This window comes from Catharus ustulatus, chromosome 9 (genome assembly GCF_009819885.2).
Source record: "Catharus ustulatus isolate bCatUst1 chromosome 9, bCatUst1.pri.v2, whole genome shotgun sequence".
Taxonomy (NCBI): domain Eukaryota; kingdom Metazoa; phylum Chordata; class Aves; order Passeriformes; family Turdidae; genus Catharus; species Catharus ustulatus.
Genome location: NC_046229.1, coordinates 22,569,433 through 22,586,230, shown reverse-complemented (window position 1 = coordinate 22,586,230; position 16,798 = coordinate 22,569,433). Strand labels below are relative to the sequence as shown.

The following is a 16,798-nucleotide window of genomic DNA, read 5'->3' as shown; positions in this document are numbered from 1 at the left end:
TAAATTTCTTATTTCTGATCAAAATAAGTGCTGTGTTTATCAGAGCACTAAGCACTTGCCTTGAAAAACCTGGAAACTTAAAGGTCCTACTAGGAGGGAGGAATGAATGTCCATATTCCTGTGCTACTAACTTTATTAAGGCTGCTGATATTGTCACTAAGCACAGTTATTAAAAAAATCTTTGCTGACAAAAGCATTTGGGTGAAGCCATATACTGGCATTCAGAGCAGGGGAAGATGCCCATTTATTTATTCATCAGTCTTTAAGCAGCAAAACTACTATAATGTAAAATCAAATAAATGTGTGGAAGTATTACAGAACTCATGCAGTTTCAAAAATACTGCCTTGTAAATTGAATAACATTGCTAGTCTTGTTTATTTTCCTTGCAATGAACTCCTGCTATGATCTGCAATGTAGTTCCAAGTTTTGTGTGGATCTTAAGTAGAAAATGGAGATATAGCCACTTATCAGGGGGCTTTCTGCTAATGATCAGATCTGCAAAACCTGGGGAAGCACGAGGACTTCCTGAGTTGCGGTGTTTTTCTGTTTCTCATAACAAGTTGTTGATCAGAATGTTAACAACAGATTTTTTTCCTCCCACATATCTTCATTTTGGTTGATGGTTGACCATTTTTGCAGAGGTCTCTGCCAAGAATACAGTTTCCATAATGCAACATTAAGGAGAAATGGTGGAAAAATTGAATCTTTGAAAAACTGTAGATTTGACAGGTAGTCAAAAGGAGGGAACCCCAAATCCTATTTCAGTAAGTGTTTTAGGAACAGTTGTTGGAAGAGAGGGAGGACAATGACAGAAAGCATGGTTAGGACAGTGACAAAAAACTACTTTTTTCCGGTAATTGTATGTGTTCTGGAGGATGACAGTCTTTAAATTTTCTATTTTAATGGAAGAGAAATGTGCGTGTTTATCAGATGTGGTTTGGAGTGCACTACAGATTTGTCATCTGAATTTTGAGATAATGATGATTATTTCCCCCCCGCCCCCCCCCCATCCTTCCCCCATATTGCTCCAGTGCTTGCAAGTTTTCTGTTTATGGAAGAAAGGGCTGCTTTACTTCTGCAAGCAGAAACTTAACAGTTGAGTTAAGGCTCATAAACGATTTAATAATCAGCCTTGTGTAGTTTTTTGGTTTCAAAATTAAGTCAAGTGGCAAACTCCAGAGTGTGGCTGATCGTATGCCAATAGTGAGACTTAATTGAACAGTAAGGCAAAGCAGTTAAAGAGAAGACAGGTGGGATATTCCTGAGTCTTGGGCACAGCCAGCATTTATTTCAGCCACCTTGCCTTTAAACTGGAAGGTGAAGGGGTGGTTAGGAAGCTTTATTGTGAGGGTGATGAGGCCCTGGTACAGTTACCCAGAGAAGCTGTGGATGCCCCATCCCTGGAAGTGTTCAAGGCCAGGTTGGATGGGGCTGTGAGCAACATGGGCCAATGGAAAGTCTCTGCCCATGGCAGGAAGGTTGCAATGAGATGATCATTAAAGTTACTTTTAACTCAGCCCATTTATGATTTTATGAATGTAAGGCTTGAAAGCAGTATCTTAAATTAGACCTTCTAATTACAATGACATACAAAAATAATGACTAAAAATTGGGAGAATTAAAAGTTCAATTAAAATCTCTTCTTTGAGGTATGTCTGTGTGCTTACTAATTGTATTATTTTTGTCCAGTAGTAATTATTTAAATAATTGCCACTCCGAAGAGTGCTCTTACTAGACTGTGCTGGCATCTTTCATGTATGTGAGTTCTGTAATTTTTATTACAAATACTTGGCTAAAAGTTAAGAAATCCTACCCCAACCTAGTCTCTTTTAAGGCATTAATAGACTGTCTCAGAAATTGAATCTAAGTGGGTTTTTTTTTAAAGTGATTAGTAGTGTTGCTTTCCTCATGTCTCCTCACCAGCTGAGAAGGTATTCTAGACAAGTTTTGCCTTGGCAGTAACAGAACCATTGACTTCTGCTGGTTGTGGACTTAGATGACACTGATGAGGAGTTGGGAAGCTGCTCTCCTGATAAATGCAAGAGAGAAGAACCAAGTTTATGGTTTATTCTGCAATAGAATGGTTGTGAACAGGAGTGAAGCTAGCAGAACTGATTGGAAGAATGTACAGAGAATGCCAAAGGACTTTGTTTTCATATAGCCCATGCTGAGATTAGAGCATTCCTTTAACTAGCTTTTAATATTAGTGTTGGACCTAGATGATGTTGCCAAAAAATGTGTCAAAGCTGGTGATTTTGTGTCATGGATGCTCAGATTGTGGGTATAACAATTCCACCTGTTCTTCACACTGCTGTGCTTATCAACCCATCTGTTTTTCTCTTTCTACCATAACTCCTTGTTACTTTATTATTTGCAGTTATACTTCTTGATCAGAAACCTTCCAGGTGTACAATAATTTCGTGACTATAAGGCGTTCAATTTGCAAACATTTTTCACAGATTGGTGTAGCCTTTAAATGCAGCCCCAGGTGCCCTCCCCATGCACAGGGCCCGGCACTCCCGCCCGCGCCTGGCGCCGGCTGGCACAGCTCGTGGTTCCGGGCTCCCACCGTAGCTGCAACCGTAGCTCCCACAGGTCCCAACTCGGCTTGCAGCTCACACTTCCATGTTGGCAAATTTCCAAAATTTGTCTGTATATAAGGGGCATCCAGATGATAAGGCGCACTTCCGGGTTCGGAACAAAATTTTAGTCAAAAGGGTGCGCCTTATAGTCGTGAAATTACTGTAACATTACTTAGCAAGGTGTAAATACTAACTTCTTTCTTTCAATTTGAGTTCCCATTGCTTCTTTAGTTTCAACTGTTAAAATTATCCATGATACTGTGGGCCACTGTTCAGACATTTGATCTCAGTTTGATCTCATGAGACACTGCCATGAGTTACTGAGCCCTCACCTCCTGGTTGGAGTGTGATGTATGGAGATGCACCTGCTCAGAGATTTCAGGTGTAATATTCCTCCCAGTCTTTACTATGGAAGGCTTATCAATCACTAACTGTCAGCTTGTTTCTTAGCAGAACTTCATTCCCTATGTTTGTAGCTGCAAAGATACAAACCAAGAAGGGTCAAAGCAAGTTCAGAGGTTGCAAACAGACACCCAAAATGCTGTTGTGGTGAAAGAAAGGATGGAATTGGTGGGCTTTATGTCATTTCATATACAAAAGACAGTTTTATTTTCTTGAGATTCTAGAAACATCAGGATGTGGCCTTGTCAGATGGTCTAAAATTCTGTCTCAGATTTGAAGACTCATGAAGTCAGGAGGCTTTATTCCATTACATTAGTGGTTTTGTTTTTTTCAATCAGGATATAAATATTTGGTGACTAGGTTATATTTTTCATAGAGAAAAAGAAATTCTTCATATTAACTAGGATGTTTAATGCAGACAAAGGTGTTTCACGTCTTTCTGATAGTATAAAGTTTATCCACAAATCCACCTTTGAACTCTGCTCTCCTATAGGCTGTGTCATTATTTTGTATGTTAGAGTGATCCCTGCCCAAAGTGTAAAACCACGTTTTGCTTTGCTTGGAAGTAACAGATGCTGGAATCAATTTTGACAGATAGAGGTCATCATAGGGCATGCATTATGCATGTTAGCAAAAAATAACATTTTTGAATCTCTGCATGATACTCTGAGAGTCATTCAGTATTGTTTGGAAATGCAGAGCTGCTGTAAGGAATACAAGTAGTTTACTTTTTTTTTTTGGCTTTTTCATATAAAATGAATATTCTGACTTACTATGTACTATGTTATTTCTAAATTGTCACCTCCTTCCTTGACTCATAATTATCAGATTAAATACTTTAATGAATGGTATGGTTTATGAAAGGTTTTACTTTTTCTATAATATAACCAAATTGGTACATTATAAATCTTGACTCTATCATGCTTTCTGTTTTTCTCATGAACTACAATTTAGATCATCAAATTAGGTTAGTTTTGTGACCCAGAGCCTGGCTATAAAGACTTTTCTAGGAATCTAGGCTTTTTTCCTGGTTTTCAAGTAAAGTAAATTTTAGCTATTTATTGGAAAAGTTTGGTTTTTGATGTCAATGTTGGAAACTACCAGACTCTTTTGTATCTTTAAATGAGAAAGTTTCCTGATGAGTACTTTGTCATGTGGAAATCTGACTGGAAAACGGTGGGATTTTAAAAATTATAATTATAATAGATGGATGAAATCCCGATCTTATCCTTTTTGTTGGGACTTTACCCTCTTTTTAACATGTTAATGAGTAATGTTTTTGTGCCAGGTGTTTCCACAAGTTTTCTGCAATTGTCAGATATTTTCAGTACTACTGTTATGTACATTCCAATGACAGTGCCTCTAAATCCTTAACATATTTCACATTTTAATCATTAATGCATAGAGGTTCTATGCTGTTTCTGTCACAAATAATCCATAATTATACTCCGAAGCATATCAGGTTTCTGTAGAATGCTGCTTTTTCTTGTTTGCATTATTGAAGTCCTGTAAGTCCTCAGGATTCTTAATGAGTATATTTGTTATGAATCTGTGTGCCAACTAAAGATGAAATGTCAAGATAGACAAGGAAAATATCCTAGATCTTGCCTCTCTGAACTTCTGTAAAGCAGCCTGGTGTACTGCCTCAGAGGAATTGGTCTCTTATAAAAGGAAGCTAAAAGAACTTGGCTTGTTTAGCCTAGCAAAATGAAGGTTAATAGGGGTATGATTGCTCTCTTTAACTGTAGTATGAAAATAAATGCAGACTAGGAAAAGAACTATGTGGGCTCCTGTTTCTAAATGGATGTAACTTGGCCGTGAACTAATTTACACTGAAAAGTAGAAGATTCTTGTTGTGGTTTAACCCCAGCCAGGAACAAAACACTAAAGGTGAGAAAACTCATGAATTGAGATAAGGACAGTTTAGCAACTAAACCAAAAGCTGCACACACAAGTAGAGCAAAAGAGAGAATTCATTCACTGTGTTCCTTGGCCAGTTGGGTGTGCAGCCATCCCAAGGAAAGCAGGACTCCATTGTTTGTAATGGTGACTTGTGAGACAAATGCCATCACTCCAAATATCCCTTCTTCCTTCTCCTTCACCCCACTTTATATCCTGAGCATGATGTCTCATGGAATGGCTTATCCCTTTGTCAGTTGAGGCCAGCCATGTCCCCTCTCAGCTCCTTGTGCACCGCAGGGTGCAAGAAACAGAAAAGTCCTTAATATCGTGCAAGCAAACACTGTTTCCAGCACAAATTCAAACCATAGGTAGCCTCATACATACCGCCTTTTCTGAAGAAAACTACCCCAGCCAAAGCCAGCACAATTGTAAATGCTCTGAGAATAGAATTCTAGAATGAAAAATAGGAGCAAACAGATTTGTTATAGGGTAAGCTTGTTAAACTCAGATTGATTGAGATGGTTGGTGTGTTAATCATGGATAGGTCTGGATACATCACAACCCAGTGTTTGTCCTGTGTTAGGAGGTGAGAGCTGACCAGTTTCTGCCTGTCCACCAGTTCAGTGTTAATTTGCTAAACTCTTTCTGAGTTACTCTAATCAAATCCATAATTGCATGCTGAAAAGGAAGTTAGGCATTCCGTTTGGAGCTTTTTGGCTCTTTCCCTCAATTTATTATTTTTTCTGTACCCCATTTATTTTTTTTCCATGCTTTTGGTGATCTAATGGAAGTTCTATGAGAAGAACACTTACCCATGAAAATTTAACTATTCTAGAATAATATGTACTTGTTTGTGATTGATGATTCAAATATTGTATTTAGTCTTTTGTTCTTGGAGAAACTGATAAAAATAAAATTTTAATAAGATCTGTGTGTCACCATAGTAGAGACCAGCTACAGCAAGCAAATAGCACTGTAGTTATTACAGTTTCAGTAATGTAATGTAGGCATTACAACAAACAAGTTTTAAGGAGGGTTCTGAAACAAGATAATAAACTCCATTAAGGCCATAACCCAAAAGCCTATTTAAATGATAGGATTATTTCTAGTAATGTCAAGAGGTGTTGGATGAAATCTTCCAACATTGTATCTGCCAAGGTAACTTTATAATCAAAATTGCCATAGGATTCTATAGAATCAAGCATACTGAATTCTACACAAGTATTCTGAGCATGGTACGTTTTAGCAGGATTAATTCTGTGTTACCTTTTGAATAATTCTGCTAGTCAACACAGCACAATTTCTCCTTTTTTTCCATCGTTATCTTGCCTTGGTTTTCAGAGATGCCAATAATCATAATTACCAGTGGAATAGAAATAAAATGTTCTTTTATTCATGTTTATGATTAATAACTTAAGCACTATAGTATCTTAAAAAACCACCAGGATGTTCATTGAAAAGTACATAATTATTTCCTGAGCATATCCTGAGCTCAATCCAAGTGAGGGTTTTAATTATATCTTCACACTAAAAATGTGATAAACTAAATCACCAAATACATGGTTTTATAATGTGAATAATTTTTTGTGAGTTTGTTTTGACTTTCATGTATGTCTCTAAGATGAGTACCTGCTTACAGTTTGTTAATCACATATGGAGAAGTATAATTCATATTCTGATGGGGGGTTTCCTTGCTTTAGGACAGAGTTGCCAGCTTTCAGTAGGCACTTGTATGCAGCATTACTTCTGCTTACCATTCAGTGCCATGGAGCATTTGCTGATGCTGAATCAGTATATGAAATCATGAAAGCCTTCAGCTGAGAAACAAAGTAATGTCTAGTATTTGCCTAAGTGGAATAATGGCTTACTAATAATTAGCTGCTCATTTTAAGTATTCAAGATAACTTTCAGAAACAGTAAAAGTTAAGGTGTCATTTGGGTTGAGTAACATAAGAGCTGGTATTACTTTGCTTAATGTTTCATCAGCACTTAGGATTAGTATTTATTAATTAATACAGAGAGTTATAATTATTGAAGGTAATCTCTTTCATGTTCCATACAATTTAGAGGAGATCATGGATATATGTGTTTGTTGCCGCTTAAATTACAGTCGTGATCATGCAACAGAAATAAGTCTTCTATGGGCCTGCTGATCCTTTGTTGTTAGAATGAAGTTAATAATCACCTTCCAGCAAGAAACATGTTAAATATGGCAACCCAGCAACCTTGACTTTGCAACCTGTCACTCTTACCTGTATTAATTAGTATACATTCTCACAAAACCTTTACTTAACCAAAAACTGCTTGGTTAAGGTTTGAAATTGATATACCCACTTAATGATAGCAATTTTGAAAAACCCTTGTTTAGTTAAAACCAGGAAAATTATTCTATATATTTTTTTAAAGATAGAGGGAGAGTAATTAAAAATAGCTCTGTTGTGATAAAATACTTTCCTTGGTAGTAGATAGAGTGCAAAAAATGCTTTTCAAAAGCTTCTAAATCTTTAATATGTTTGTAATGGAGTGGGTGGTGCTTCACTTGATTTCAAGTACTCTTATAGTATCAGAGCACGCTCTGAGTGCAATACAGTAGCTATCCATAACGCTTAAAATGTTGGTTTAAAAAAAAAAAGAGCTATTAAAGTTATAAGAATGTGGGGTTACAGTATCTTCAGTTTTATCTTCTGACTGAAGATACAGGGTCTGCCCCCTTATTTCATGCACACTTGTGGAGGATTCTTGAACTGTAGTTATAAACAGCATTTTAGTTCTTTGTACAAGCAGGCAGAAGTGGGTTGTTCCCTTAAAAAAAAAAAAAAAATTAAAAAAATACCCAACACAGCTTAGTTGTCCAGATACAGTCAGTAAATACTGATATGGAAGGACTAGTGGGCATCTAGAGGTCTTATCTTGAAAATTAAAACTTCAGTTGATCCAGGCGTTGCTATATGCACCCAGAAATACTGTCACATGAAAATTAGAAAAAAAAAAAATGGTGTGAGGAACCTAAAAGAATTGTGATCCTGACTATCCTGGCCATGTTCACATTGGGTGTAGGTTTTTGGTAATGCTGTTCTAAAGCAGATGAGATTATCCATATTGGTGTCTTTAATACTAATTCATGCAATCTTTGCCTTGAACTATAAAGACAACCTTAATAATTGAACCCTATGCAGTACCAGGGGTACACGTGTACAGAGAAGAGTCTCCATAGGCATGAAATCAATTTTACCCCAAGAAGAAAGGGTGATAGAGATGTTTTTCCAAAGTAATTATTTTCTATTTGGTTGTGCGTGGTATAGTACTAAGTACTAGTGCCTTAGTCATGTACCTGCTGAAGACATAATGTTTCTTTGCTTGATTGCTCTCATGGTTTTCATATTCTATAAATTGTCATTAAGTAAAAATTGATTCTGACTTTTGGGATTTTTTCTGTTTCTTTGTGTTATTTATTTTTTAAATTTTTTTTTCCAGGTTTACCAAAAATGCAAGTAATTCGGAATTACAATGGAATCCCACAGCCAGCAGCACAAGATGGGCCACCATTGCATATCCAGATTGGGGACACTATTGAACTCATTAGAGGAGATGCACACAGCTTATTTTGGCAGGTACTGTATCATTTAGCAAATGGCTGTATTCTGTTTGTCCAGATATTAACTTCTTATTGATGTATTGCTCTCCTAACTTTTTTCTTTTTCAAAAACAACAACAACAACAACAAAATTCTTTGTGTTTTATCCAAATAAATGTCTAATGCAACTAATTTTGCTTTTAAATTGCTGGTAGTCCCTATATGATGCAAATCATTCATTCTTGCAACCTTAAAGTAAAAGTCCCGGTGAATAAATCTGCAGGAGCATGACATTGGTGGCAATCCTAGTGAAATTATAAGAGTTAAGGAGAGTGTTTGGCACAAAAAGCAGTTTTAGAATTTTCAGTGCTAACACCACACTGAAACTGCTTAATGCTGGCTAAAGTCAGTTAAGGACAGGGTTTTTATATACATGGGCAAAGTATATTCTATTGATGGCAAAATTTGCTGTCATGTGATTCACATCATTACTTTTGTTACTAAAATTTCTTCTTAAATGAGAACTATAAATGTTGAAAATGATGACTTGCATTTGCTTTAACAGTAAATGCATTAACATGTGTCTCATTTTTCTTGACTGATTTCTTAATTGTTTGTATTATTGGATACATGGAAATAGAGCTAAATAGAAGAACTATCAGGAGATTAATAGAATGACGAGTGCAAAATATCTGTCTTCTTGAATTGTTGTTCCTGTGTTGATCTGAATTTATTTTTTTTTCTTTTAAAACTGTAAAAAGGTAATGAATATAAGGTAAAAACTGCCTGGGCTATTTCATGTGTTAGGTCATACTTTTTTGTGTTTGTTTTGGCTTTTGTTTTTCTGGCTACAGTTAGGATGGAATCTTCTCCAAACTCTTCAGTACTGGATCAGTGTACTCTTCTGTGTCGCTGTATCATCCTGAACATTTAATGGGGTGAAGTAATAAAGAGTAGAATTACTTTATCTATGGAAAAAAAATGGAAATAGGTGTAAATAGCCCCTCCCAAGAAACCCTGCAAACCCTGAAACCAAACCAACTCCCTTCCAAAACCCCCCAACCTGTTACTTAGCAGACCATGGGAATTTTGCATCACTGAAAATAAATCTCTTCAAATGACAGAGTTTGGCCTGTGTGGTTTTGTATGTAGGACTTGGTTCTGCAAGGTCTAGAGAAGCATTTAAACCTGCTCTTGACCTAGGACTGGCTAGAAGGTAATCATCTGACTAATACAATTAGTACAAGCCAAAATTACTGCTACCACGTGGGACTGATTCTATTGCCATGTTCATACACATCTGTCAGCTCAATTTACTGGAAATTGTCTTAGAGGTTGGTTGTGATTATCATGCTACAGAATTTAGCTAGAATCTCATTGTGTTTAACTAGCAGAAACCAGAAAGTGTATGAGGCTTTTCCCTAGAAGCCTTAGTAATGGATTTGAATCCTAATGGAAATTGTCATCTCCATTAGCATCATTCAGGAATATTTTTTTCTCTCTTGTCACAGATTGTTTAATACAGATTTCTCTGAGTCATTTAAAAATGATGATATTAAGGAAGAGCCTGCTTAAGAGGAGTTTTAGGGTAATTTGCAACTGACATACCAGACTAATATTACAATAGTTTTCTGAGTTGACCGTTTAGAAATTCAAGTGATTTAATAGATAAGTATATGTGGTTTAGGTAAAACTTTTTCATTTTTAAAGCACATCAAATAAATAATACTAAGCACTACTTGAGCTGTAGCTGAAGTGTGGTCAAACATATTTTGATAGACATTTGTATGTTTTGTTCAGTGCTTGGTCTTATTGAGTGTGGTCCCACTTGCTATTCAGGTATGATTAGTATTGAAAATAAGTATCACTTGAATGGCAGACTGTTTCAGAGCTCTGCTTAAAATTAGGTCTATACTCAAGAGGGATTTGTGTTTCAAGAGTAAACAGAATATATGGATACAAAAGGTAACCTGTATACCTGTATTCAGGCAGATGATGTGTGAAAGGGGGTAAGGAAGCTTTGCTGAACACAGGTTTAAATCTGTAAGATTGGCACTTGTTTGTACATAATTATTTTTTTAAATATCACTGGTATAAATGCTTTTAGCTTAAATACTGCCTTTGTGCTTTTCCCTCTCCTCTGCTGCCTCTGCACTTATCTGTATTTTTGGTTAAGGTGGTAGCTACTATGTGAGAGAAATTGCATAGTGATCTCCTACGGAGAATGATGCACTCACTGATTGTGCTTAGGATAGCATCAATCAAAGAATGTTTTTGATTTTTTTCATAAACCCTTGCTATTTTTTTACATTCAGTTCCACCCTATTGAATTTTCTGAGTTCTGTTTTCTGTAGAGATATTATGGTAGAATTGCACATTTAGTGTTACAGAAACAAAATGAACCGAAACCTTGAAGAAGTTTCATGCATGTTTATGAGGGTTTTTCCCTTTTTAATTATATGTTGCAGATATGCCATCAAAAATGAAAAAGAAATGTAATTTGAGAGATTTTAATGCTTGTAAAGTACTCATGCTTAATCTCATTTCCAAATGCTGAGAGTATATTATATTTACAGTCAGTATATTACATTTAATGGAGGTTAAGTATTTATGTACTTTTAAACAATCAGTAAAATTAACATATTTTGATGCCTTCATTTTATGAATGTGTGTTCAGGAATTGAAGTATGTGCTCTGTTATACTCTGAAATGTGTGTTCACTGCCAAATATTACTAGGAATAAAAAGTTTAAGGTGTTCTTCAGGAGAGCATGGTTGGTGTTGAACTGTGTGTGAGCTCCTGATGCATGGAATTGTGATGGTCAGCTCACTTTTGGTGCTTAGAAACTGCAGTAAATTGGTGGTCCTACCACTTTGGGAGGGCAGCAGTGCTGTTGCAGAAAAGGCTCAGTTTAGGCCATGCTGGATGCATTCCTGCCCCTGGTCTTCCAGTTGTGTGGATGCATCTACATCATGTCAGTATATTACAGTCAGAGAGTCATCTTGAATTCTGTTAGTATCCCCTGCGCAGTCGATTTCCATTGGTGTGTATCACTTATGGAAATGCTGTACGGAATGTCTGAATTGGCTGTTGGATCACTGGCTCTGAATTCCCACTGCAGTTTGGTGCTGCAACCACTGCTGCACGGTGGTGTAGTAATTTTGGGGATCTGCAAGGGTGCAGGGTGGCAGCTTTCAGAATACCAGCTGAGAAGGAAGTATCTTGAAAGGAGGTAATTAACATTAATGAAGATATCAGACATTGGCAGACATTGACAGAACTGGGAATCACATCCCAGTCTCTGAGCTCCCTTCTTGCCTCTCATCTCTCAGAGCTTTCAGATCTATCAGTTGTAATTATTACTTAATTGTATTAAAACCCCAACAAAACAACAAAAAACCCCTCATGGAAATATTGAGCAACACCTTATTAGAGTAGCATTTTATTTTAAAGACTCTTGGATATATTCATCATACTAAAATCCCTGGGCATGTATTATTATTTGCTGTTAATACCAATTATGTCTCAAAAATGGATTTTTTTTTTTTTTTTAGGGAAGAAATCTAACAACAGGAGAGCTTGGATTCTTCCCAAGTGATGCAGTAAAACCTAGCCCATGTGTAAGTACAATTATTTAGTTCTGTTTGCCACCTTAAAGGAAAACTACCTAGTTTATTAGTTCATCAAGATAATCTTGCCTTACAAAAATAATATTGTTTCTAGTTCCTTGTTGCTTTCATGGTGGGTTCACTATTGCTTAAAGTAGAATGTTCTAATACTTTTGGTTATTGGAAGTAAGTAGGACATGTGAAGAAAAGAAGTTTGATAAGCAGATTTAACTTTGGGGAATATTAACAAATTGAACTGTCTGAAGAGTTTCCAGAGTGTAGATCAAATACATTTTATGTGAAAGTGCACTTTCTTCCTTCCCCAGCAGGAAGGTGAGAGTGCTGTGGCTCTAATCTATTCCCCAGTCACTTTGGGTTAGAGAGAGGGATTACAGCCTAAGTAGTAAGTTTAAAAATTGCAAAACTAATATAAAACTTGGAATTCTGACTGCTTGATAAATTTTCTTTTTTCTTTAGGTTCTTACCTGTATTTCACACAAGAATGCTTCTCAATCTAGAAAAGTTTGTGAAAGTATTAAGAAAAATAATTTTATAATTACTCAATTATATACTCAAGACTTATGTACAGATGTGATGATGCATTAATATAGTATACACTTGTTCCTTCTCTGTGTCACTGTGCGTCAGATTACTGGCTTCCTTTGTTGAGGTTAATTGATAAAAACCCATAAACCCAGTAATGAATCCTATTGCTTTGCTTTAAGGTAGTTTTCACTTATTTTAACCTGTTTCTCAGCAATTTGACTTGTTAATAGAAGTGCTTTTGTTACAGCAATCATGCTATGCCGCTTTAATGGCTTTTATAAGTAAGGGGAACCAGCTCTTAGTAGCTGCATTTTGATATTTCTTTGGGGCTTATTGTGCCTTAGTTTCCAGAACAAGCATACATAGATCCTAAACAGTATAAGTGTGTCAAAATACCATTAGATATTTTTAATATCCTATATTTCCAGGATTTTGTTTGAAGAGGAGCGCACAGACTGTTTGTAGGTACAAGTTATGTTAGATTGGGTGAGAGAACAGATCTGAAATAAAAATGAAATTGTTCTGTGAATTTAGCTTTCATCCCTCCACCCTTTGGTTATTGTTAAATTTGTGAATTTCCCACCCCTTGCTTATTTTTCAAGGGTGGATTTCCCATTCACTGTCAGTGACCCCATCAGTCATTGTGTGGTGTCATTGACTGCAGCTGAAGCTGCATTTTCAGGAATCACTTTAAAAGCACTGGCAGTGAAATATCTGAAATTAGGAAAAATACTGCTGGGGGTGTTGAGGAGGTATCTTTCTAGTGGTAAAGCTTTCTGCTAAATTTAAAATACGCTGTTTAGAGGAGTATTGAAAATAACACAGTTTTACAGAATGAATAAATACTATTCATGAAATGTTACCAACTGGTGTCATGATCAGAACAAAAAGATAAATTGATGCTTCACCACTGTTAACTTGGAAGGATGAAATATAAACATCTTATTATGATAAACGATGCAGTTAAAGATACTGAAACATCAATTGGGTTTTAAACATGCTATAACTTTTACTGTTATTATTAAGTCTTACAGTCTTTACAACCATCTGATATAAAAATGCCCAGAAACAGCATAAAATCCATATATCAGATGACTTTAGGAATGAATATTGAATGAAAAACTGCTGAGCTCCAGAATATCTATATTCCAGACTTTTCACAGATGTACCTATAAACAATTTTTCCCCTTTAAAATAAGTAGTATATGTCAGCAGCCATTTTATGCACTTTATGAGTTATATCTGTTTCTTCCCAGCTTTCCTCCGTTTTCCTAATTTCTGTGGAGGCAGTGGATACCTAGCAAAGTATGAGCCAAGAGCTCTGGAAAAACATTTGATTTTATCCTTCTTTATGCCAATGAACAACACTTGTTATATGAATATATTTGTCCATTCAAAATTTACAAAAACAACTACTCATCTATCATTTAAATGCTGTGGAGGATGGACTTAAACCATCTTTGAATTTTTATATCCTTTTATCCTTTCCAGTTTATTAGCGTTACTCAACCAATTCACAGTATTTAAGAATATCTTGCAACATGTAAGAACTTGGTAATTTTTAAAATTGTGGCCTTGAAATGTGTCGTTTGGTCGATCCACTAAAACATTTTTCTTAGGAATTGTTTGTCAGCAGATTCATAATCTGTTGACTTTTTGCCAGGTCTCCCCCTTGAAGCAGAGCTGCCTGAGTAGCACTTTTTTTCTTTCTCTAGACTGAATGACTGTTTAATACTTGTTTAGATTTATTGCTGCACAAGTCAAACATGTGAGCCTGGTTTTATCATAAAGAATTTAAATGTGTTCCACACTTAATTTTATTTCAAGTTTAAGTCTAGAGACTTCATAGAGATCTTGGTTGATATCTGAGGTCAAGATAGTGGGAGTTGTAACTAACTGCAATTTCAATCAATTTAAGTTTATAGGCCTTTATAATAATATTTTCCTAACTTGATTTGTTTTTGGAAGTCTCTTTTGGTGAGATTCCATATATCATGAATAAAAAATTGTGAGAAGAATGTTACTCTAATTTCTTCCATATTAGAGTCCAGAAAATAAAGCATTCATTCGTTTTACTTAAAGGAAAAAAAAGCAAAACATGTTTGCTTATCTAAGAATATGTGACCTTAAGTTATAAGTGTGTGAGATTTATGTTGAATTTTCACTGGAATCCATTTTTCAGCACTGTGCATTTCCATACACAATTGTTCAGAAGAGCAGGGTGATACTGGGTTATCACACACTAATGGGAGATGATAATTTTCATAGGAATTGCTATACTGTGCATCTTGTGCATGAATAAACAGTACCTGTACATAGGCTTGTGTACCTATAACATCCATTTTGCCAACTGATTGCAGTTTGCTTAATTTTTAAATTTAATTTCAGAGCCAAATGACATGCTTAGCAAGTTACAGTACAACAGCTACCCAAGTCCCAAAGGAATGAATGATGTCATATATATAAGTTGTGGAATATCCTTGAGTCTCTGTGAAGATTATGGACCGTATTTCCCAGTAGACAGTCTAAGGCCACAGTCCTGAATACATGAAATTAATTTTACATATTACTGGTAATTGGTTGCATATTTTAGCAATTGTTTTCTACAATACAGAGCATTGAGCTATTTTGTGTATGAAATTTGAATACAGGCACTCAGGAAATCTTTGAACTGTTCTGTAAAGTAAAAATACCCAAAACAAGCTGTCACAGGAGAAAAGAACTTTAAATATTCTGTACTACTTTCAGAATCATCTGGAATATTTGTTCTTTTTTATAACTTCCTTTAAAAAAAATAGACTTTTAGCCAAATAAGATCACCTGGATATTGATATTTAAATCAATCTAATTTCTGGTTTTTAGAAAAAAATATCTTGACCCTCAGTCTCTCTCTTTTGATATCCTAGGTTCCTAAGCCAGTAGACTACTCTTCGCAACTGTGGTAAGTGTTTTGTCTTACAAGAATTGTGGAAAGAAGCAGTCACAGGAGGCAACTGTGTTTGCTACAATTTAAATTATGTTGGTTTAACCTTTCTAGGCTTCAGAAGGAGACATTGTGTAATGGTTTGGGAAAGCAATTCCATGTGTTGCCTGAAAGCATTTCTGATATAATAAAGTTCTTAATGATTTTGATGTTTTGTTTACAAGTCTGTGGCTGTGCAACCTTAGTCCCAGACATCTGAAATAGAACATTGAGAGCTTATTAAAATATGAAGCATGGAAGTATATCTTACATGTTGAGTGAATAAAGGAAGGAATAATGTTAAATACATCTTGTATCCTGAATAATTTTGCATTTCCTTAAAAACCCTCACCAACACTGAAGCTGTAGAGATACAAGTGGGCACCTGGGGAAATGGTTTAGGGATGTCTGTGGTGGGTGCAAGGTTGATGGTTGGACTAGATGAATCTTGAAAGTCTCTTCAAACCTTGATGACTCTGTGAAAAAGGTGGTGTATCAAAACTGCAACCACTGCTGCTCTGGAGTTTATGAAGTGTGTGAACTCTTTCCCACAACTCAAAAAAGACATGGTGATTCTGAGAGAGCGGAGTAAGCATCACTTGTGTTCTTTCACTGGTTTTATGCTTTGTCATTTAGGCAGGAGTTCTGACTTCCTCTTAACTTGCCAAAAGTGAAATTAGGATCACATCTAAACAAATACTGATTTTTCATAACAAGCCAAGTAAAACGTTTATTATTTAAAATTGGTCTTTTAAATTACAGTAATTTCACGACCATAAGGTGCACCGGACTATAAGGCGCACCCTCCGGGAGTCGGCAATATTCGCAACTTTGTAGATCAGATAAGGCGCACTGGACTATAGGGCGCACTTTTTTTTTTGCAGCGAGGCTCCGCCCCCAGCTCCCCCCATGCAGTTGCTGGATGAGGCCCCGCCTCAACCCGGCAGCCATTGGCCCCTGGGCCCGCCTGTACCCAGCAGGGGTGGTGCCGCAGGGCCCCAGGTCTACCTGTACCCGGCGGGGCCAGGGCATGCTCCAGCCGCCTCTCCGGGGCTGGGGGGCGCCTGTGTAGGGGCCGTCCCGCCTCCACGGGGTCAGGGGTTGCCTCTGGAGGGGTGCCTCCGCCTCCATGGGGCCGGGCTATGCCTCTGGAGGGGCCGTCCTGCCTCCATGGGGCCGGGGCGTGCCTCTGGAGGGGTGGCTCCGCCTGCATGGGGCTAG

At 36.7% G+C, this 16,798-nt stretch overlaps 1 protein-coding gene across 2 annotated transcripts in view; it reads left to right on the top strand.

Annotated features, from left to right (window-relative positions):
- VAV3 (vav guanine nucleotide exchange factor 3) overlaps positions 1-16,798 on the top strand; it is a 149,855-nt gene that overhangs the window by 112,668 nt on the left and 20,389 nt on the right. For both annotated transcript variants that reach the window (XM_033067481.1, XM_033067480.1), the window contains exons 20-22: positions 8,362-8,498; positions 12,016-12,081; positions 15,522-15,556. In XM_033067481.1, coding sequence (XP_032923372.1) covers positions 8,362-8,498; positions 12,016-12,081; positions 15,522-15,556 — 238 coding nt within the window. The remainder of the gene's footprint in view (positions 1-8,361; positions 8,499-12,015; positions 12,082-15,521; positions 15,557-16,798) is intronic.